General features: G+C 37.7%; 2 protein-coding genes across 5 annotated transcripts in view; one reads left to right on the top strand and one right to left on the bottom strand.

The window, feature by feature from the left end:
* SPRED1 (sprouty related EVH1 domain containing 1) overlaps nucleotides 1–22581 on the bottom strand; it is a 108268-nt gene extending 85687 nt beyond the window's left edge. For both annotated transcript variants that reach the window (XM_009005583.5, XM_002753561.7), the window contains exon 1: nucleotides 21455–22581. In XM_009005583.5, coding sequence (XP_009003831.1) covers nucleotides 21455–21486 — 32 coding nt within the window. In that variant the 5' untranslated portion in view covers nucleotides 21487–22581. The remainder of the gene's footprint in view (nucleotides 1–21454) is intronic.
* Nucleotides 21018–24696, top strand: part of LOC128928780 (uncharacterized) — a 77607-nt gene continuing 73928 nt past the window's right edge. For 2 of the 3 annotated variants that reach the window (XM_078334399.1, XM_054239745.2), the window contains exons 1-2: nucleotides 21018–23958; nucleotides 24147–24196. In XM_078334399.1, coding sequence (XP_078190525.1) covers nucleotides 21442–22143 — 702 coding nt within the window. In that variant the 5' untranslated portion in view covers nucleotides 21018–21441 and the 3' untranslated portion in view covers nucleotides 22144–23958; nucleotides 24147–24196. The remainder of the gene's footprint in view (nucleotides 23959–24146; nucleotides 24197–24696) is intronic. The other variant, XR_013521046.1, reaches the window with a different exon arrangement.

The raw sequence follows: 24696 nt of genomic DNA on the forward strand, positions 1-24696 counted from the left end.
TAAATCCTTATACTGACAATAGAAATTTTAATAAATTTATTCTCAATGTAGAAGCACAAAGATGAGCTTTATGAATATTACTATCATTTTTCATAAAGACAAACCCAAAACTATGATGGTGACCCAGAAAAGAAAGGCACATCAAGCATTAGCCAGATAGTATAAACTAGCACAAAAATGTATCCACCTCCTTTTACTTGTGGATGCTGATCACTAATCTAACACAACTTTATAGACCAGAATAATGTTTCCATAAGTTAGTAAGATGATTCTGAGATAAGACTTCTTAAGGATAAACTACAGTGTTTCACAAATCAGGCATTAACTGAGAAAGGACAGGATCAAAGTGTATAAATAAAAAAATGTGTAAACAGAATAGACTTACCCACCAAATTCTCAACATTAGAATTAAAATGATACTCTGAAAGGCTGAACAAAATACATCTACAATAGGAATAGTATTTCACATCATAGGTAGTATAAAAATTAGATTTAAATCCATATATTTATTAAGCCTTGGGTGAGTCAATTTAAGTCTGTTTGCTCACCTGCAACATGGGAAAAATAAAACCAACTCATGAAGATATTGTGAGAATTAAATGCAACAACATAAAGTGCTTAACTGTGGTTAGCAAATATATATCATTTAATGAGTGTATAATATTACAATTATGAAACAGTATCATTTAATGAGTGTATGGTATTACTATAATTATGGAATGATAGTACACTAAAAGAAGGCACATGTAAACAAATACGATATATCTAACATTTCTGTATATTTATATAATACATAAATCCTAAGCCATTTGACTTAATGGATAATGACATAATTTACAGGTGTCATACACCTACCTTTACCCCTTAAATATATATATCTAGGGGAAAAGAGCCATAGTAAAAAAAAAAAAAAAAAAAACATTATCAGCACAATGTCTCCTAGTACTTATGCACATACCATACTCAAATACCAGCAATGTCTGGTACATTGCCTTACTCATAGCAAGCATATGATAAATATTTCTGGCATTGGAATGACTATTTTTCTGTTTTGAAATAACTGTATCTATTATTAACAAATAATTTTCTTGAATCTATTTTAATTAGATTGTGTCTTGTCCTTATCCAGCAAGACAAATGGCAAAATAAGTGGAAAAGCAAATGTAGAATGGAGTATTATAGTAGCACAAGAGAGTAAGTGGAAAGAACCCAGATGCCACACTAAAAAGGCCCAAGTTTACAACTCAAGTGGATCACCTTACCTGGGTATTGTGAACAAGACTTTTAACTTCAGCTTAGTTTTCTCCAACTGTAAGGAGGGTTAATAATACAACCAGCCTCATCTCAAAGCCAATGAGCACATCTAACACCCATAGAGCAGCTTCTAAATACAATTCTCCAGTAAAAGGAACAGAGCTCCTTTGAGTAATGGGATGGTTCCAAAGCTGGGCAAGAAAAGCATGAGATGAGCCTGGAACATCTTGTGATACCTGAAAGGACATTCTGAAAAAATGAAGGGATATATCAAAAAGACATAGAAACAGATTTGACGGGGCTTCCCAATGGCCAAATCTGGGACAACAGAGCATAAAAATGATGACAGTGATGGATTATAATTGATACTAATACTTAAATAAACATGAGAAAAGAAGGCTCTGCTATCAAATTCCAATTAATAAAAGTGGAAGAAATGATGGAAATAGAAAAATCACCATTTGGAAAACCTCATAGTAATTTTTGTAGGCAAGAAGCATCATAGATGCTAAAAATAGTAACAAGTGAATGGCAGAAACTAGGATATATACATAGTCTCAAACTATCTCTCCAGAAGATGGTTACTACAAACAGTTACAAAACCTGGCAAAACAAACATCATCTTAACCAAATGATCAAAGTTTACCAGTAACGGGATATATCAACACCATCCACCTCCTGAATTGATGCACAAGGACACCATCACTCTACAAAATTATTGCCAAAAACATATTAAGTTGAATTTCAAAACACCCTACAAAATATCTGGCCAGTAATCTTAAAGTGTCAAGGTTATAAAAGACAGAAAGGCTGAAGAGCTATTTCACCTTCAAGGAGACTAAGGAGACATGACAACTTAATGCAACATAAGTTACCATACCCTGAACTGGAAAAAGGACATTGGTGGAGCAACTGGTGAAATTTCAATAATATCAAGATACTAATATTGCCAGTTGATAATAATATTGTACGGATTCTAGCTTCCTGATCTGGCTATGTAAGACATTTTAGGAAGCTGCCTGAAGGATATGTGCATTCTTCATATATTTTTTCTTACTTTTCTGTAGGTCTAAAATTACTTCAAAGTGAGAATTAATATATATGTAGTTTCATAAATCTCACAACTGCTTTGGGAATCACGAGATAATGCATGTAAAGACACTCCGCAAATTCTAAAGTAATATACAAATGTTAGCAGCTTTCATGATCATTTCCAACTATGGCGCTCCAAGATGCCTGACACTTCCTGCTGGCAATTCCCCCTTCCTGTTGGCAATTCCCCCCAGTATACCTTCAAGTCTGTGGGAAGAACTGGAATTGTTAACTGAGCCTACATGTAGAATTTTGGTTTAAACCAAGAGTATCTAAGGTACCCTTAATTTCTACTCTAAAGGGAAAAACTTTTTCTAAAAATGCAGTCTAACCATTTAAAAAGGAATCCTCTCTTCCTGTCACTGTGATCTTAAAGTAGACTCTAAGCATAAGAATTTTCTGAATAAACACAGCAATATGAGGAGGGCTCGCTCATAATCATCAGTAACAGCCACATATCTTTGAATAACTCTTTAATATGTGATAGTGAAAAAGTTCTCGAGATTATCTAGGTTGTCAAAACATTAATAGCGATGAGATTATTTAAACATGCTTGTCTGTCATTACTTGTCTGAGCAAGTTTTTAGTACAAATAATTGAAGGGAAAGGGAGAAATAAACAGTTCAGTAGATTCATGAGGAGTGTATTTAAAGAGTCAGGAACCAAGTGCATGTTCTTCACCTAAAACCCTCCCCTGGTCTTCCAATCAAAAATCTGGGCTGTTTGGGCCATCTATATGATTTACAATGATACATCTCATACATTTACAGTGAAGCCTTACACAACTGGGCTATCATTTTAGCTACAAATTATCCATTTCAAGCTTTTCCAAGTGAAGGGAATAATTTTTTTTTAAAGATCCTATACATCCTATAGGGAAAAAAGATTATTCATATATATAAAAATTTATAATACATAAAAGTAAAAATTAAGGCTAAGGTTCAAAAAAAAACCCTAAGTTCATGATATTCATTTAATCTTGAGCTGTATATTGTTAACAGACAATAAATCTTTAACCCTTCTTACACAATCCATTATGTCATACAAACTTCAAAGTAAATAAAAAACAGTTAAGATTGTAGCTACTTAGATCACAAGACTATCACTGAACTATAAAGTTAAGCATAACACATAAAGATGCTTCTTCAAAATGAGATAATTTACATATGGTGAAAAGTAGAGGTTCAGTTTAATTCCTCTGCTTATGGCTAGCAAGCTATCCCAGCGATATACAAACATTAAGTCAAGATAGATTAAAGATTTAAATGTAACAGCACAAATTATAAGAATCGTAGAAGAAAACCTAGGAATCACTATTCTGGACATGGATCTTGGAAAAGAATTTATAACTAAGTCCTCCAAAGCAATTTTAACAAAAAAATTGACAAGTGGGACCTAATTAAACTAACAGCTTTTGCACAGCAAAAGAAATTATCAACCGAGTAAACCTAGAGAATGGGAGAAAATAATAACAAACTATGCATCTAAAAAGGTATAATATCCAGAATCTATGAGAAACTTAACCAATAAACAAGCAAAAAACAACCTCGTTACAAAAAGGGCAAAAGACATAAACAGACACTGCTTAAAAGAAGATATATAAGTGACCAGCAAACATAAGGAAAAATGCTCCACATCACTAATCATCAGAGAAATGCAAAACAAAATCACAATGAGATAAACCATCTCACACTAGTCAGAATAACTATTATGAAGAAATTAAAAAATAACAGATGCTGTAAAGGTTGCAGAGAAAAAGGAACACTTACACAATGTTGGGAATGTAAATTAGTTCAGACACTGTGGAGAGCAGTTTGGAGATTTCTCAAATAACTTTAAACCAAATTACCATTCAAGGTCAGGCACAGTGGCTCACGTCTGAAATCCTAACACTTTGGGAGGTCGAGGCAGGCAGAGCACCTGAGGTCTGGAGTTTGAGACTAGCCTGGCCAACATGGTGAAACCCCCGTGTCTAGTAAGAATATAAAAATTAGCTGGGTGTGGTGGCAGGTGCCTGTCCCAACTACTCGGGAGGCTGAGGCAGGAGAATGGCTTGAACCCAGGAAGCAGAGGTTGCAGTGAGCCAACATTGTGCCACTGCACTCTAGTCTGGGCAACAAAGCAAGACTAGTTTCAAAAAAAAAAGGAAAAAAGAAAAAACTACCATTGACCTTACAATCCCATTACTAGATATATAACCAAAAGAAAATAAATCATTCTACCAAAAAGACACATGCACTCATATGATGACTGAAGCAAAGACATGGAATCAACCCAGATGCCCATTAATAGTGGGCCAGAGAAAGAAAACGTGGTACATATATACAATGGAATACCATGCAGCCACAAGGAAGAACAAAATCATGTCCTTTGCAGCAACATGTATGCAGCTGGAGGTCATTATCCTAAGTGAATTAAGGCAGAAAAAGAAAACCACTATTCTTACAAGGGGGAGCTAAACACTGGGTACTGCTGGATGTAAACATGAGAACAACAGATACCAGGTACTACTATATGGCAGGAGGGAAGGAGTGAGGGCTGAAAAACTATTGGGTACTATGCTTATTACCTGAGTGACAGTCTCAGCCATACCCCAGACCTCTGCATCATAAAATATGCCTTTGTAACAAACCTGCACAGGTACTCCTCAAATCTAAAATAAAAATGGAAAATGTTTTTAATGAAATCCCTTTTATTTTCAGCAGTTTTTATCACTCTTCTGGAAAAACTGTATTTCCCCTAGCGGGAAATCAGTATGTCTAAATCCTTTTTACCAAAGAACCAATCAATCAATCATTTACCTCTAATATTAGGTTGAGAATTGCATGATGGAAAAGTCTGGATTTTATTCAACTACATCTCCAAAGCCTATTGCCCTAAAACGTAGAGCACAGTGAGCTTTAAAAACGTTAATTCCTGTCCTTTCTCTAACACATAATAAATGCTTAATAAATGTTTGTTGTCTCTATTTCTTTCAATATCAACATTAATGACTGCCAAACCCAAGAGCAATGTAAAATTCAGGAGATAGACTAAATTTGACTAATAAGAAATGCTGCCAAACCTAAGAGCAATGTAAAATCCAGGAGACAAACTAAATTTGACTAATAAGAAATGCTGTAATATCCTGATCTCCATCTGTTTGGCTGTTTCTATTAGCCCAGCATTCCAGTGCACATGTGTGATTGATCCTTTTGGGTCTGCTGCATGAAACATTTAATTACCACTAAAATATGTAGCATACACATGACTTTAAATTAAAAGACATTTCCTTACTGAAACAGGTCTAAACACTATTTTCACAGGATCTAAACACTTGAACATCTGACATTTAGGTACTACCCCATTTTGGCATGATATATAGATAATGCGGTATTTATTATTGGGTCTAATACTTTTTCATTCAACAGTTATTAAGTAAATTCTCATATCAGTAGAAGTATCATTTTTATATAACATTTATCTTTAAAAAGCAAGTATCTAAAAGGCAAAATAAAGCAAAACAATTTAACAAAAATGTATGGTTCATCTAGCAGATCATAAAGATGACTGGCTTTATAAAGAACCACATCAAAGGTATCAACAAGAAAGGTTTAAAGAAAACATTTCACTCAATTCAAGAGACACAAGTACAAAAGCTTATATATGAAGACTAGTATACTAATTAGCATATATACATTTTTTATTTAAAATTCATAAATATTAAGAAAGAAATAACTTCTGAATTTAATTTAATGCTGGTACGTTTGGCTCTGTGTCCCCACCCAAATCTCAGGTCGAATATGTAATCCCCATGTGTTGTAAGAGGGGCCTGGTGGGAGGTGACTGAATCATAGAAGCAGACTACCCCCTTGATGCTCATGAGATCTAGTTGTTTGAAAGTGTGTAGCACTTCCCCCTTGGCTTGCTCTCTCTCCTGCTCTGTCTTGGTAAGACTTGCTTGCTTCCCCTTCACCTCTAACCATGATTATAAGTTTCCTAAGGCCTCCTAGCCAAGCTTCCTGTATAGCCTGCAGAACTGTGAGTTAATCAAACCTCTTTTCTTCATAATTACCCATCTGTACATAGGTGATCTGAGATTTAGGTGGGGACGCAGAGCCAAACCATGTCAGCATTAAATTGAGAAGTTACTCCTTTTAAATTTAAAAATGTATATATGTATATATACTAATTAATACACCAATCTTCACATATAAGCTTTTGTACATATGTCTCTTGAATTGGGTAAAATGGTAAAATGTTTTCTTTAAACATTTCTTGTTGATTCCTTTGAGGTACTTCTTTTCTTCATAATTACCGGGCTGATGTCAGAAGGCAGAATGTATTTGTTACTGTGATGCAGTCAAGAAGTCTTAAAGCCATTGTTTTAGGGCACAGGCTTTGGAATCATAAGACTTTTATCAAGTATGTAATCTTTGCAAAGTCATTTAACTTTCCCACACCTCAGTTTCCTCAGCTTTGTAAATGGAAGTAATAACAGTGTTAAGAAACACTAAAATGGTTGCTATGAAGACTAAATTCATGAAATGATTTTAGGCCAATGCTGTTAGTTACTCAAATATGAGCCGTCATTTAATTATGTACTGAGAGCTACATAAAACCACAAGGTACCAAAGAACAAAAATGGAATCTGAGAAATTCGTTCTCAAATTTCTTTACAAATAATCTATGATAGAAAAATATGTGAATTTCAGAAGTGGTAATTCCTATTAAGAATTTTTAAAAAACCACTGGTACTCTTTGACACAGTTATCCCACTCCTGTAAATTTATCTTAAGAAATTAAACAGAAGAAAACAGTTATATGCAAAAAGATGTTCATTAAAATGTTACTTATAATAGCAAAGAGCTGGAAACCTAAAGTGTTCTTTAAAGAGGTAACAAATATGTAAACTTTTGGTACAACTTTGTGAAATATTACAGGTTTTAAAATGATCATTTAAAAACATATATTCACCTAAGTCTTTATATTAAGTATATCAAGTGAAAATAAATAATATTTGTATGTACAGAAGCAAAATAGATATGGAACTAGATGCAATTGAAAGTTGTGTGGTTTTTTGTTCATTTCTTTTGATGTTATTATTGCTCATTGTCCTTTTAAAGGATTTTAGCTTACTTTCATTTTTTCCTTATACTACCTAACTAAATCTGAGATGGGGTAAATACAAAAATTAGATGACCTATATTAGCCAGTAATTATAAGTCAAATTATCCTTCTTAAGCGTTATATGCTAGGGCCTAGTACACATAACACAGGCTCAGACTCAAAAGCAGTAGAGTCTATAAAACATCAGATATATGTTTTTGTTTTTGGCTCACTTAAAAGCTAAGTTTGCTTGCTCTTGTAGTACCAAGACTAGGAAACATTGCTAAGGAAAACTAAGGTGGCTTTAAGATAGTCTGTCTGATTCATCTCTCACCACTCTCCTTCTCTTTAAAAATGGTAATACAAAGTTGAAGAATATCCTGACTTTTTTTTGGAGACAGAGTCTTGCTCTGTCACCCAGGCTGGAGTGTAGTGGCATGATCTTGGCTCACTACAACCTCAGCTTCCCGGGTTCAAGCGATTCTCATGCCTCAGCCTCCCAAGTAGCTGTGATTACAGGCATGCGCCACCATGCCTGGATAATTTTTTGTAATTTTAGTAGAGACAGGGTTTTGCCACGTTGCCCAGGCTGGTCTCCAATTCCTGAGCACAGGCAATGTGCCCACCTCAGCCTCCTAAAGTGCTAGGATTACAGGCATGAGCCAACGTGTCTGGTCCTAATTTGATACATCATTTAAGGTTGTTATATGTTCTTAACTGTCACTAAGTTAATTAAGTTTGATTTTTGAATCCAATAACCTTCATCAAGAGAAAAAGTATGTGCATTCTTCATCATATTGTTAAGTTCCTGATTTAAGCTCATTTAAGATTTTTATTCACACATAACTCATTCCCAAACCAAGTTTGTGATTATGTGTTCAAGGCAATTATTTTTGAATTAACAAATTATACAGTTTTTTCAGAATACTAGGACTAAACATCAGGCTAAAGCAAAATGTAAATCAATTTTTGCTTTAGTTGTTAATGACCATAAAACTGAACTAAACATGAGCTTACAGACCATCAGCTGTCCAAATTAAAGTTAACAGACTAAATCAAGAACAATTAATTTCTAGCTGGCAGATCTAGTGCATCCATCTAATAGGAATCCAGTTTAATTACAGCTGCAAAAAATTAAATTTTACACCTTTAATGATTTAAAAATTTTGCTAAACTTAAAAATTTTCCTCTCCTTTTCCACAAAAATAGATTTTTGCTTGCATTACAACAATATTTGAAAGTTCTTGCATTGAACTATTGGAAAGATGGCTTTTCCATTAAAAATGATGGCGAGACACCAAATCTACTTAGACTTCCAAACTGTTCTCAGGTATTAAAATTATTTTAATAAGTTCTATAAATATACTCCTTTTATAATGAGTTGTATTTTTAAAATCCAAAAAAAAAAAACCTAGAACTAGTAGTTTGTCTTATTGACCTACTCAAGACTAGTCACATCTGCCTCTTCACAGTCTTTGTCCAGAACATGAAAGAAAATTTTCACACTATAGATTTCAATTATTCTTCTGATGTTGGAATTTTTAGATGTTAAGTTTTTCTGAAAAGTTGCTTTCTAACATTTAAAATGAAACCCTATTTTTATAATCAGGTTAATAATCCTTTTTAAAAAGCAACCACACCTTCAGACTAAATGAAAATTAGCACTGATTATTTTATAAATATAGTACCTTCCTTCTGAAGAACTAAAAGTTCTGTTTAATATTCTTTTATCTCTAATAAAAAATAATACTGTAGGGAGAGAGGTTACATTCAGAGGTTCCTCTGAAGTAGGAACATATTATCCTGGGTTTATAGATGAAAAAGCAAGGACAAAGACAGGTTATGTTATTTGCCAATGTCTTAATGCTACAGTCAGCAGTAACCCCAAGATTATGTTAACTGTGAACACAAGTTTAACCATAAAACTTAAATTAGTAAATTCTGATTTGAAAGGGCCTCTCTAACCACGTTAAGAATGGAGTACTTTTTTTGAATAAAACCCTGCAGTGATCACTCAATGTCTTGGTTTGATGCTCATACTAACATAAAGTTCTTAGTAAGGCCTTATTCTGGATAATTTATTTACATCTCTCACTTTCCCTCTACTTCCTAATTCTCAGCATCATTCATTCCTGATAGGACCATTATTACATGACATCCTATAATTGCTAATACTCTCAAAACTTGCCAGCTGAACCCTTCCCTTTTCTTACCCTCTTCCCCAATAACCTTTTCTTCAACCCCCAATTCCAAAATCCTTACCCCTAACTCTTTCAATTGCAGAGGCAGGTGGCAACAGTGATACTAGCACTCTAAGTAACTCAACCCATACTCACCTTAAATACACTGGGGCTGGTTTAGGATTTCTCTACACCTCAACTCCTGATACCACCCTAGCTATCCAAACATCCATTTGCTGACTCTTTAAAAACACATTTTAGCAGATCCTGGCTTCTCCAACAACCTTCATCTCTGTTTCTGCTTTAATCTTCCCTCACATATCATCACTCTGGAGCCCTTGTTCTACAATCAAAATCTCTTTGTCTTTCCATTTCTCCCACTTACACTCTACATGTTCTTTAACTTTGCCAAAACTTTCAGCTCTTCAAAACAGCTATCAATTCTACGTGTCAATCTACCACTTCAAGCTAATTTTTTCTTTCAAATCTCTACTCTGTCAATAAAGTATATGACACACAGTGGGGTATAAATACTGCACAATTTGAATCTCAGTTCTACCACTTTACCCTCTATGTGGCCATGGCAAGTTACTAAATCTTTCATGAGTCTCAGTTATCTCATCTGTAAACTAGCGATAATACTTAGCTCACATGATCTTTAGAAGGATTAAATCTAACAGTGACTGACAACCAGTATAACAATTTGATAGACTCCTCTGTCCTAGGCCTTACTTCATCAATTACACCATCCTTAAGTCTTTCTTTCTCTTCCTTTCCACTACTGATATCAGCCAACAAATAACTTCAACTACTAACTTTGCCCTAAATGACTAGCATCTACTCTGTGACTTCTCTGCTTCATCGCTTCATATTTTCTCTTTAATATATAGCAAGCTGCTCCAACTCGCAGCCCAGTGGGCCCACGGGACACATGCGGCAGGATGGCTTTGAATGCAGCCCAACCCAAATTTGTAAACTTTCATAAAACATTATGAGTTATTTTTTGTGATTTCTTAGCTCATCTGCTATCTTTAGTGTTAGTGTATTTTATGTGTGGCCCGAGACAATTCTTCTTCCAAAGAAGACCAGGGAAGCCAAAAGATTGGACATCTCCAACTTATAGCAAAACCTGAGTTCTGTCCTAATTAGCGTTTCCACAAAGGTCAATGACATCCTAACAGTTATATCCTTTTCTTAGAAATCACCAATCTAATCTTTCTGCCATATCTAACACTTATCTTAATACTCCTTTTTCCTTGGCTTCTATAATACTTTCCTATTAGAGCTCTCCCACCACTTAAGCCACTTCTGTCTTTTGGTGTCTCTTCTTTCCTCTGCTCTCCCTTAAAAACACTGCTGTTTGTCACTTGTCATCTTTCCATTATTACTTAATATTCTCCATGGGCAATTTTCCACTGGCCTCAACTACTATGTTTGCTGAAGATGTCACTATAACTCTACCCTCTTAACTTTTTTGAAAACTCAACCTATAGTTAAAGCACCTTGTTGGACACTTTCTACCTTGACATCTAGTAAGCACCCACACCAAAAAAGATCAAAACCTGTTTATTTTCCCATTTAAAAAACCGGGTCCATCTCTATTCTCACCTTCATTAAAAAGTATTACAGCGGCCAAAATTTAAAATGTTCAAGTCATCCCACAACCTTCCTGCTCCTTCCTTGACGTTCAGTCAAATAATCATTGGACATCTGAATGTCTTCTCATGAGATCCCAATAGCTGTACTCCCAGATGTTTTGTTGCCTTATTACACCTTCCTCATCAACTGACGTTCATTTTCTTCTCCCTCCAATCAACTGTCCTAACAAGCCCTGCTTTCTACACAAATTGGATTCATAATTCCCTCACTTAAAACACTGATTCCCCATTGCCTACATGATGAAGACTTCACCTGGTGCCTCTCATTTAAGTATCCTTACTTACTGAAGATAGTGGTGATGAGGTAGGAGGGTAGTCAAAGAACAAATTTTCTTTTAACTCTTGAGTGTTTCATCTATAAAATTAATGGGAACTCTGTTGAAAATTAATGTTATTACTAAGCAGTCAGATAAATATTCCTCAACTATTCAAGAAAAACTGATTTCCAGGAGCTTCTGCCATGCTCATCTTGTGTCTCACATTTTAGGCCTAGCCACCACCCCTTGCCCCACAGTTGGTGATAAGCACAAATCTAGACTACTCACAATCTAGTCCCTCAACACCTTCCTTACGCCCTCACAATTCCTCCAAACAAGTGTATTCAAAAAGGTCTTGCCTTTCTTCCAACTTTTTCTTCTTTCTATGCTTGTCTTTTGCCCCTTCTCATCTGGTTGGAATACCCTTCCCCACTTTCCATGCTTTCATTCATGGCTGACTCCTAAAATGCCACTTCTTTTCTGAAGCCTTCCTTCACACAGTCACCATCCTGCCATCTGCTCCCAAGTAGAATAACTTTCTCCTTAAGCCTTGAAGAACTTTATAACCAGAACAGCCGTCACATTTCACAAGTTATCTATTTCCTTTGTTGGAGTGTGGTATCAACTTTAAAGCTTTACTTATCTTTGTATCTCCAAAGCTATGACAAAAGTCTAATGCCTAGTAAACACTCACTTGAATGACACTGAACTCAATTTCTTTAGGAAAAAGTTACTAATGGTCCCGTTCAAATCTATCCTGAAAGTGTAAAAAGTCAATATATATAATCCAGCAGCTAAAATTCTGACGTGTTTAATAATGCTTTTACATATTAAGGGGGAAACCTGAGAACTCCGCAATTCTAATCTCACAGTATAAAAATAAAAACAGTTAAGGCCAGGCACGGTGGCTCACACCTGTAATCCTAGCACTTTGGGAAGCCAAGGTGGGCGGATAACCTCAGGTCAGGAGTTCAAGATCACCCTGGCCAACATGGTGAAACCCCATCTTTACTAAAAATACAAAAAAATTAGCTGGGTGTGGTGGCTGGTACCTGTAATCCTACCTACTTGGGAGGCTGAGGCAGGACAATCACTCGAACCAAGGAGTCAGAGGTTGCAGTGACCCAAGATCATGCCATTGTACTCCAGCCTGGGTGACAACAGCAAAACTCAATCTCAAAATAAATAAATAAATAAACAAAAAGAAAACAGCTTAAAAAAAAGTTTGGTGATTGTGTTGAGATTAATAAAACACTCTGAAGCAGTAAAAATTACAGTAACTTTGAAAAACTGGCAACAGAAAAGACACAGCTCACTAAATTTTACCTAAATTTTTGGTAATACAACTACAGGATGCTAATACATAGAAGTCATTAAAAAACACTGTGTGTTTGTGAATGTAATTTCTAACCATATGAACAGCTCAAGCAAAACATGTTTAATCACATGCAACATGCAATAGTATCACAAAATACTAACAGGAATAAGAATTACATTCCACGTTCCAAGTTCATAATGTCCTTTATCCAAATTATAATTTCTGTTATACAGATAAAATTTAGACACAAAATTACTAAACTGATATTAGACTGAAATTTAATTCCAATTACTCTTGAATTTACTAAAGGTTATTCTTTGCTCTCCAAACACAGAAAAAAATGCCTTGCAAGGTAATTCAGAAATTTCAGACACAAGGCCATTTCCACCAGTCAATCCTACATCGGAGTAACCGAAATGATATATTAAATATGGATTTCAGAAGTACAAAAAAAATCACTTAGAATTCTAGAACTCTTGGACTAATCCCCTAAAGTAAATCCCGCAGCCTCATTTTAAATCAGAAAAAATTAAAAATCTAAAATTCTGGAAAGCAGAAATTTGTCATAATTTGTTTCTGTATTTATGAACATTGACTTTATTATGGGCAGAGACTACATGACATTTCTGCCATTTATTAAGATCGTATCATTTATCTCCATTAATCTTCAACTGTGATAAAATGCATTGGTTTTCTCATATTCATCCACTCTTGCATCCTCAAGATAAACCCCATTTGACTGCGAGGCTTTGTTTTCATTTTAGTTCACTGAATGGGGTTTGATTTGGTACTTCTTAAAAATTTGCAGCCACTATTTTGTAGTATTTCCTCTCCTATATTCTCTTCTTTTGGAACTGTTAGCTATATGTTAGCTTATCCTCATGTTTCTTACTCTTCCTATTTTTTATCTCTATCTTAGGGTTTAGGCTTCTGGGCTTCTGTCCATTCCAGGAGATTTTAACCTTTTGTGCCATGGATGTTTTTGGCAGTCTGGTAAAGCTTACCACCCCTTTCTCAGAACAGTATTAGGGGCCTAAAACAACATATACAGTACTACAAAAGAAATTAATTATATTAACATAGTTATCAAAATATTTTTCATTTTGATATGTTAACAATGTGGTTCTTTATTAACACATTAAAATATATGCTCTAGCAATGGGTTAAATAATTATAATTTCAAGTTAGTGATGTCTATAAATGCTTTTTCAAGATAGCTGTAACAGCTAACAGCAATTGTGCTATAAGAAAAAAAATCTGTAGTTTCTATTGGTGTTATGGGTTGAACTGTGTCTCCCTAAAATATATGTTGAAGTTCTAGCCCCATGACTTTATTAGTTAAGATGAGGTCATACTACAGTAAGGTGGGCTCCTAATCCAATGACTGGTATCATTCAAATGAAGACAGAGACACACAGTAAGATGAAGGCATGGAGTTATGCAGCTGCAACAATAAGGAATGTGCAAGACTCCCAACAATCACCAAAAGATGGGAAGACACACAAAAGGATTCCCCTACTGGTTGTAGAGGGAACATGGCCCTGCTAACTCCTTTATTTTGGACCTTTAGTAATTGTGAGATAATACATTAGGTGGTGGTGGTGGTGGTGGTGGTGGTGGTGGTGGTGGTGGTGGTGGTGGTGTTTTAAGCCACCCAATTTGTAGCACTTTGTTAGAGCAGCCATAAAAATGAATATATTTGCTGGTCACAAGTATCTCTAATACTGTCATGGCTTGTAAACATCTCCTTCAATTATGAATGTTAACAAATTTCAGTTAGAGATTAGTAAGAATAAATAATGTCTCATGTTCCTTCAATCTCACTAACACTGTGAATTTTAAGAACCCTTCGTCTACAGCAACACAACACCTTGGCATAAGATTCATTATTAATAAACTGTTTTTCATTCTGAGTATTGCAAAAACAAAATCTCACACATTTGTAATAATTTTGGTTCTGGATTCTGAGATGCTGCTATGACACAAAACGTATCATAAATGTAAACATTCAAGAATAACAAAATTCATTACCTGAGTCAACTTCTTAAACTAACTAGTGTTAGATTATTAATTTGTATCAGTGACCTAGTGAAAAGACGTACTTCTGTAAGTAAAGCATAAAGACTGGTATCTTGTTAGCATATTCCCTGTAGAACTACTCCAGTTGGTGTTTAAGCCCAGTATCCTTTTGTTCACTTATTCATTCACAGATAGAGGCCATGCTTTTTTTTTTCTTTAAAAAACAAACAAACAAACAAAAAAAAAAATGAGGCCTGAGCATGGTGGCTCATGTCAGTAATCCCAGCCCTTTGGGAGGCCAAGGCAAGAGGTTCACCTGACCCCAGGAATTTGAGAGCAGCCTGGGCAGGATCCCATCACCACAAAAAATTTAAAAATTAGCCAGGTGTGCTGGCATACCTGTAGTCTTAGCTACTCAAGAGGCTCAGGTGGGAGATCCCTTGTGCCCAGGTGTTCAAGGCTGCAGTGAGCTATGATCAAACTACTGTACTGCACTCCAACCTGAACACGGAAAGACCTGGCCGTTTAAAAAATATATACATAAATAAAAACTAAAATTGAGTAGTACAAAATTTTGTGTCATCAAAGATACATGGCTATTAAACCCAACATAAGAGAAAGTCTTAAAAGACTACGAATGTATGAACTGTTTCCCAATTTTGAATATTAATTGTTCAAAATGCATGCTTTTACCTCACTATCCTACCAACTCTACTCTAGGTCTTTCATTTGCTTAAAGATGTCAAAAATAACACTATAATAAAATTAACAAAGTCTAAATCATACACCATCAACAAAGGAAGGGCCCATAATGATCCCCAGTCCAAATTCCTTGATTTACAAATCAGCAAACTGAGGCCTACAGAGCCCAGAATTACTGATTAAAAATAGCTACAAAAAAATGCATCTCCCAATTTCAAGTCCAGTGTTCTTCAGATTGTACCATACTGCACAGAAGATGGTAAAACAATGTAAAAATGGCTTTTACATGAGTATTTAAATTATATGTATAATACAGTATTTAAAAACATTCTAGTTACCCCAAAATAACCTAAGAAGTTTTTAATTCATTTTATTTTACCATAAACCTCATTTTGAAAATAAGACTTCATTTTCCACCTTCAAAATTGGCAAAAAAAAAAAAATTCTGACAACTGTACAGACATTTCAAAGTGTAAGCACTCACATATACTAAATACTTATTTTGTAGAGGACAATTTAGCAGAAAGAATAAAATCAAATATTTGCATCTCTTTTAACTCCATTCCTAAGACTATAAAAGAAAGATATTTGGATGAAGACAGATCCCAGGATGGTATGCAACACTATTCAAAACTAACTAAAACATGCAACAACAGCAGATTAAAACTAACGTATACCATACACTAAAAATTATATTCAAGATTATCTAATGACATTAAAAATATTCACAATATATTAAGCTACAATTGCATCCACCATGCAATTGCCATCCACCATGCAATTGCATTCCATTGAGAATAAACGTACCTGTGTGTGTGTGTGTGTGCATGTGTGTGTGTGTGTGTGTGTATACACACATACACACTATATAATGCTTGGATAAAGCATTTATAAAAGTGCTTGGCACATAGTAAAAATCTAATAAATGAATATGCTTCATCACCAACATCATAAGAAAGATTTTCATGTATACCAAAATGTTAACACCTGTTATCTAACAGAATTACAAATAAATTATTATTCATTTTAGAAATCATTTTGTACTTTATCTGAAATAAACTCCGAGTCTTACATGGAGTGAAGCATTTACTAAACTGGCATTTTTAATGCCATTCCAGTTCCTACTGAAAGATGGAGAAGAAAAGATGACTTGTGTTTACCAATCATTTTCCCAAACTGAGTAAGACTAGTCAAGTTCAAGTTATACAACTCCACAAAAAAGGCTAGATTGTTACACTTTCCCCTTAGGCACCTCTCAGTCACCAACAGCTGCATTTTGAAATCATGGAATCTACTGCTGTTTACCCTTTCCTGATCAGTTTCACTTCTTTATCCCTAGACAGTTCCTCACCCTTGGCACTAATGTGGAACCATTGGGGAAAGGGAGAGCAATTTAAAGAACTTAAAATTGATAAATAGCTGGAGATACATATTCCTAAATTTTGAGCTTCCTATGCCAAAAAAGACAGACACAAACGTCCACCTCCTTGTGGCTATAACACGGGTCTTCAGACACATCACGTAACTCAGAGGCCAAGCATATCCAAACATGACAACAGATAGTTTGAAGCCTGATCTAAGTTATTTCTCAAACTTGCAGAAACACAACATGTCAAAAATGAGGCCAATTTTAGTCTTTTCTTAAAAAAAAAAAAAGGGTAAGCCTTCTTAAACAGGTAATAATTTACTTCTCCCATACGTTTTTTCGACCTATTTTTCTAACACAGCTAATGATCTCAAATGCATATATTCAAAGTACACAAAAAAATGAGGTAATATGGCGCCATTAATCCAACTACATTTGTAGAGCATTTACCATCAAGGACTGTGCTAGGCATACAAACAAAAGTGGGGGATTACATAATAGCAGTCATAGAAATAAGTAAATAATCACAATATTATATGATTTTAAAACTGATATACATATATACGAAGTACTGAGGCAATACAGAGGGAAAGTGTTGAAAGAGGGTAAGAGAGATGGTCTTCCGGGGAAAAATGAAGAATTTACAAAAGTTTTGTAAGGAGAGGAATTCTAGGCATGGTATCATAATGTGTTAAAAATATGTAATTCATGAACATAAACTTTTAAGTGAGAAAGCAGAGGGAAATTAAGTTGAAGCAACTAGGAAGTCATTTAGCTGATTTGTACATAGGCCAAGTGAATAATAAGCAAATTTTTATATTACATATACACCACATCTATATAAATAAACATTAGGTGGCTTAGTATTACACAGCTTTCCAATGCTTCCCTTGTTTCTAAAATGTTTTCCAATTTCCAATTACGTGTGTGTATACATGAATATACATATGTAAAACGTATGGGGTGAACATATGTTTATTTACATGTATCATCAAACTTAACTCACCACTGGGCACTAAATAATATAACCACAAAATTTACTTCCTATTTATGAACCATAGTTCAAACTCAGATTACATCTTAACAAGTTTATCATAAGTGGTCTAATTCTAACCTAATTCCAAAATCTAATATAATCCCAACTTGCTATTAGAAAGCCCAATACTGACACAGCAAGTGTTTCTGGCTAATGTGAGCCTAATAAGCCAAATGCTCACATTTTAGCTACTTCACTTCTCCAAATGTTTTGGCCAAATTAACAAAAGGACATGTAGTGTTAAACACACTCAATATCGAAGGACAAAGACTGTTTAGTATTATGTAATATGCTTTTAAATGTTTAAAATTTTATTTAGAAGGTTAATTCAATGTAAAATATGGTCCGGTTGTATCTATCACAAACATTTGACTGGAATGTTAAACAATCTATACAAATTACCTACAAAACAAACATACGTGTGGCTATTCCCTCTACTATTTACAACACAAAGTATTTTGCTCTAGAGTACATTTATTTGCTATTTTTGAAAAGTATGATTTTTAAATGTAAATGTGAAACAATCTAAGAAATGCTTTATTCTAGTCTAATTTATTTCTTTCTTATTTGGTTTGGCACTAAAGCAAAGCCTTACATATAGTAGATCCCCCACTAATTCTTGATTAAATATATTCTCACTATCAACCTAGGATTATCCGTTTCACTACACAGAGCTTTACTTTCACATAATAGAGCATGTACTAGAGGATTTCAGAATGAGGCCTTACTGGATTTTACCACAATGGCTATCTAGAAAAGGTTAATGGTTTCCCAAGAAACCGAAGATTTTCAGTTTTCTTGAAGGTTGAAATCAGGTGAAAAAGAAACTAAAAATGTTAAGAACAGTCCTTACTGTAATTAAATCCCTATGAGCAATGACTTTAAAAAAAGAGAAAAGGAAAGGAAAAAAAATGTAAGGCCCAAATAAAATCCATATTACAGGGCAGTTTTAAACTGTACTAAGGCCTTAATGGCTTCTGCCATGATACATATCTTTCTTCATGATATATGATTATAAATAATAAATTGCCATTTCAAAACATTAGTTCACCTATTAAAGATGAAAAATAAAGTACCATATTAAAAACTACATTCCAAATAAGTTCACTCTGTGTAGTTTATTTAATGCACAAGCAAACAGTGCTGGCTCTAGTAAAACTGATTATCAGAAGAACACAGTATTTTCCAATATAAAAGAGTTTTTTTAAAGTGAAACCCCCAAGATTTTGATCCTATGAAGACTTAACCAAAATATTATGCTTATTAGTATTGCCCTACCCAAACTAATAGGATTACAAAGCTCCTAGGGAATAATGCATTAATTAATAAAGCAGGATACATTTCTGTGAAAAACCGATTTAAAAAGTCTGGATGAGTGAGATAATTTCCAAGCTGTCCCATACTAAGTATATCTGGATTTTAAAAAGAAAAATGTTTAAAGCAATCCTCCCACTGAAGATTGCGATTTGGTATTTCAAATATCAACATCTTGGGTATTAAATCACTGAGAGTATTTTCTCATTTATTGTAACAGCAGTAGAATGCACTATCACTATACAAAAAACCTGCTTTGTCAATTTATTTATGGCAAGTATTTTTAAAATGGCCATTTAGAAAAAATATATTTTGCTTGTGTTAATTCACATTCCATTCCATCATCTGTTTTATTAGCTGCAACAAGGAAACGAGATATTCACTACTTTAAGAAAAAAATTAAGCTGGTAAGAAATCTTTTTCCCATCTCTAAAAGAAAGCTTAACATTTTTGATCCAAACTATTTGTTTGAAAGATATCAATAAAAGTTATCGTCATTCCGTTCAGCATTTTTAGCACTTTCTCTCCTAAAGAACCACTATCTGAGATAGACTTCTTGATCTCCCTCAAAGTAGGTCTAATCTGCAAAAGGCAGGGAGACACTGTACTGCACTGTGAATGGACAGCCAGGTATTTTATGAATGGAGGAGATCACGTGATCCCAGCACCTCCCCGAACTGATATTTCCCACATAACTGTGTCAACAGTCTCAGAACAGGGGTAGTTGTTTGTGTGTGCGTATGTTTTTTTAAATGTGACCTAAAATTTCACATTCTTCTTACCTTCTGAACTCAAAAATCCACACGCAGACAAACTGCGAATTTTTTTTCTTGGGAAATCCTTTCAAGATGTCCAAGGTGATGGATGTTTAATTATTTTTTTTATGAATGAAGAGTGTGCTATGCAAATGAGGGCGATTCACAAAAAGAGAGAGAACATGGCTGCCACTTCTGCTTCTACACTGCACTGACACTGCAGCAAAGTACCTCCTTCTACACCCGCTCAGCAGCAGCGAGTGTTTTGAGGTGGGGAGGGAGCAAGGGGGTAGGAAACGTTGCTTGGCCTTTCTCTAGCTATTTTATGTTAAACAAGACTCGGCACTAGACTTGATGAAGTTCTATCAAAAAGATCTGACTTCACTAGTACACTGTATTTAAAGGAATGCATCCAAAGGACTAAGTCCTAACTCATTTAACTCTTTCCAACTCTCCAAAGACAAACAAAAGTTGAACTTAATTACAAGAAAACGGATGCTAATATTCTGTTTGGAATTAAATCCCTGCTCAATACAAAAGTGTTGCCAACCATTATTTCTCCACGCAGCTGTTAGGTTAAAGCTAAACGTTTAAAAGACGAAGTATTTCGTTTGGAAAGCAAGGAAAAGCCCAAATAGGCAAAAACTTAAACCGGAAAGCTCTAGAAGCGGATGAAATCACCAACATATTCAGCAATGTAAATTCGGTTAAATCAACGTAAATGCTGTGTTTTCACATAGCTGAAAGTTAAAAATTAGCATTCAAAATTCTCCGTTCCAGAAGACAAGTCCAGTATTCATAAAGGTAAACTAGCGCAACATCTCCCACACTCCAGGTGTCCTTAATCCTATTAAATTCTAAAAATGTTTCCCTAACTCTATTTTTTTACAAAAATCTTATAGGTCATAAGTTTAAAAGGGGGAGGGGGAGAGGGTGAAGGCTTAAACGGTATTTAAGAGTCACTGACTCATCGAATTAAGATTCAAGAGCAGTTTGCTGCAGGAGGTGCTCCCACACATTAGTTTCCAAGTGAAACACGCTATAAAGGAAGCAGGATGGATACTGAAGGTATGGTGACTGGTATGTGACTGAAAAGGGACGGGACACGGGTCTAACGGCAAAGGGGTAGTTTCTACTCCACCTCCATCCATCCACATTATTCCAACTCATGGAGGTACAATTGCCATCCTTTCCCAACACTTAATACCCTTCCCCAAAAGAAAGCAACTAAATGAGGGTAAAGAGGGGTGCTGCCACTAAAAATGGCTAAAGAGATCAGTTATCTCCAGAAAAAGATGCACCGAACTCTCTAGGATCCCAAGCTTTCCGGCACCCAAGTCTCGGAGGGCTCCGGGGGAGAGCCGAGAGCGGACTGGGGGAGGGAGATTAGCAATCGAGATCAATGAGGCGCTTACTCGTTGTCAGAAGTCGCCGTCTCCTCGCTCATCTTTCCCTCACCGTGATCCGATCTGGAGATGGAGGAGCAACAGCAGGCGGGGGAGCAGCAGCAGCACCGAGGGGCAGGCGGCAGCGGCGGCCGGGGGGGCGCGGGGGCAGCGGCACAGGGGCCTCACCATGGTGGATGCCTCACCCAGAACGGTGCCCCCCCAGCCGGGAACCCCGGCCACCCCCGCAAGGGGGTGGCGGCAGCAACCTCCTCCGTGGCGACCCCAGCCTCTTCCCCCGCCTCAGTGCCCAACAAGGGATCCGAGGAGGCCCGGTAGAAAGGGAAAAAGACAGGGGGCTGCAAAGGCTGACTGGAGAGCTGCTCCTCCGGCCACTGGGGTGGAGCGCAGCGGGGTCCGGCCAGGAAGGAGCAGGCAGGCGGAGAACCTGGGAGCAGAGGCGGCGCTTCCCTCAGGGATGCGGCGAGGAGGAAGCAGAGCTCCACTTGGTGGGGGCCGGCGGGGGGGTGCCGAGCCCAGGCTCCGGGCAGCGGCGGCGCGGTCCGGCCGGAGCCCACCCCACCATCTCCCGCCTAGCCGCCGGCTGCCCCTCAACCCCCGGCGACGCCTGGGTCGGTCCTCAGGCGCGGGCAGAGCCGGGCAAGAGGCCCCGCGGCGGCGGATTCCTCCAGACACGCTCCAGCCGGGACTCCTCCTGAGGGGGGAGGAGGGGGCGGCGAGGAGCGTGTGAGGCGAGGGGCAGGCGAGCCGATCGCTCCCACCCGGCCAGAGAAGAGCGGACGGACCCGGGATCGGGGGGCAGGAGCCCGAGAGGCGGCGAGAGAGAGGAGCGGCCGCAGGTCCCCCGCCAGCCAGTGCCCACCAGCAGCTCGGCGGGCCAGCTCTTCACGCCCGAGAGAGGGGAGCCGCGAGGGGGGCGGCGGAAGCGCTCACGCCGCCCGCTCCTTCCGCCGCCGCTGCCCGAACCGGGGGCGCCCGCGAGAGAAGGAGGCGAAGTAGTCCCTCGCGACTTCTCCCGGCAGCCGGCTTCCCTCTGAGGCCAGAGCGGGCACGGGGTGGGGCTGCCGAGCGGGGTGCTCAAGCCGTGAGGATATGTGGGTAGGACTAAAAGCCGCGGCCTCCGGGCGAATCACTGCAACTCGAAGTCGTGTGCAGCATGGCAAGTTTCAGGAAAGTAGTTCCCTCCTCCCTTCATTTCCCAAATCGTAGTCGAGCCACTTAGCGAGGAAATGGGGGGGAGGGGGGCGGAGGGATACCGCCCTGCACTGTGCTCGGTGTGCGTGCGCGCCCTCCAAACTCTTGGCACGCCGCGAAAGGGGGCGGGGGTGGGAGCTGCGAGAGGAGCTGCTTGGGAGGTTGCATTGTTGTGGCGCGTTACTCCCCGTTACTCGGCTTGCTTGAACGAAGAGGCTAGAAAGACAGTGTGCTCAGAGGAGAAATCTGGAGACTACTCTCTTCTGCTGTGTGTGTGTGTGTGTGTGTGTGTGTGTGTGTTTTCCTTGCAGAGCAAAGAATGGAACTGGCGTGAGTTCATCTTTAGTTAGTGGGGGTTAGAAGCAGGGACTGTGCAAAAAGAGCTCCTCCTGCTGTCCCCCTGGTTGCATTGCTGCAGTTCTGCAGTTCCCTAGCTGCATGCACGGGGTGTGTGTGTGTGTGTGAGAGAGAGAGAGAGAGAGAGAATGAATATGAGAATGTGTGTGTGTTAGTTTTAACACCTTGCCTCCCTGCCTGGATTCTTACTGCGCAAGGGGTGTGCTGTCAGGGCATTCATCTCCGAAAGCTGGAGTGATTGTTAATGGAGAACGACTTCCATTGAAGCCCAGGGTAGGCGTGTTACATGAATCTGGCGCAGCCAGAACGGAGGAAATAACTCCCGCTGCGAGTGAGGTTGCATAACTATACCGCAGGAGATGCTTCTATGGCAGGAACTGCTCCGAACGGAGGCGGACCGATTGGATAGACAGCTGTCATGAATGCATTGTTAGAGGACAATGAATGCATTCATCTCAAAAGGTTTTTGCACAGAAATCTGCTGGGGTTGTGGGCTGGAACCTAAGGTCAGCCCAGCCACAGGAGTCAGAACTCGTGGCTCTGCAAATTCTATTATCTCTTCTCTACTTAGAAAGCCAGCCTTTACACGAACCGGCCTAGGGGACTGAATCCCAAGCGCTGCCAAGTTCCTGATGCATCTTCCCAGATTTAAGCCTAGCCCTGAGTGCAATGTTTTTCTCTTCCTTCTCAGGTTTGTGCGAGCTAAAAATGAAGGTTGCTGCTGGTGCCACATTGAAGAGAACAATTCCCGAGGAAGTAATCAAGTTTAGAGAACCTCGCAACAAGGCAGCACTCTTCTGCCATCCCTCTAGAAAACGCAGGATTGTTGTTCTGAGAATGCGCGTGCACAGTAGTGCACTAACAGTGTTTTGCACGTGGCAGGTGCTTAATAAATATTCGACGAATTAACAAAGGCGCTAAACCAGTCAGTGTGCCCCAAGATCATCCCACTGTTTTCTGAGGTATGATTATGTAACTTGCTTCCTGCCTCATCAGCAGCATTGTACTTACTCCGAGAAAGAACGGGGCAATGTTGGTGATGAGAAATGGCGGTCTATACTAGACATGAGCTCTAAACCTGCCTTTTTGAGCTTATTCTTGTGAAGAAGCTATACATGAGGGTGTTGATACTGGCCTCTTCTCCTTCCAGGACTGCTGTTAACCAGTTAGACTGCTCAAGTTTCAATCAAGTCCCATCAGGTATAATCTGTGTTCTTGTGTGAGTTACTAAAACTGGGCCTGCATAAAATGGGTATAACAGTGTACCTAACTCAGAGCTTTTGTGCTGATGAGCGTGATAATAATATACATAGTTACTTAAAACAGATTAAGAATTCACAGTAAGAGCTCTGTAAGTCTTAGCTCTTACTATTATTTTGTCAGAGATAGTAAGAAACTCCATGGCAAAATAGTGGCAGGTGCTTTGAGGATTAAATATAAAGCATTCAGTATTCTTGTTCATTCATTCAACAAATAACTGTCAGTTGCTAGACACATGACCTGGTCCTCAGTAAGCCACCAATAAATGAAACTGTCAGAGTTATTATGACTAAGTAAATACAAGGAAAGTTGGTCATTTGCAAAGGCCTTTCTCTTTTGAAGATTTGCATCTGTTCGAGATTCTAGTGTACCAAGGAAATTGCCAGTACAGTCTTTGGAAGAAGATATGAAAACCATCTTGGTCATCATGAGCCAGGCAC

Source organism: Callithrix jacchus, chromosome 8, assembly GCF_049354715.1.
Source record: "Callithrix jacchus isolate 240 chromosome 8, calJac240_pri, whole genome shotgun sequence".
Taxonomy (NCBI): Eukaryota; Metazoa; Chordata; class Mammalia; order Primates; family Cebidae; genus Callithrix; species Callithrix jacchus.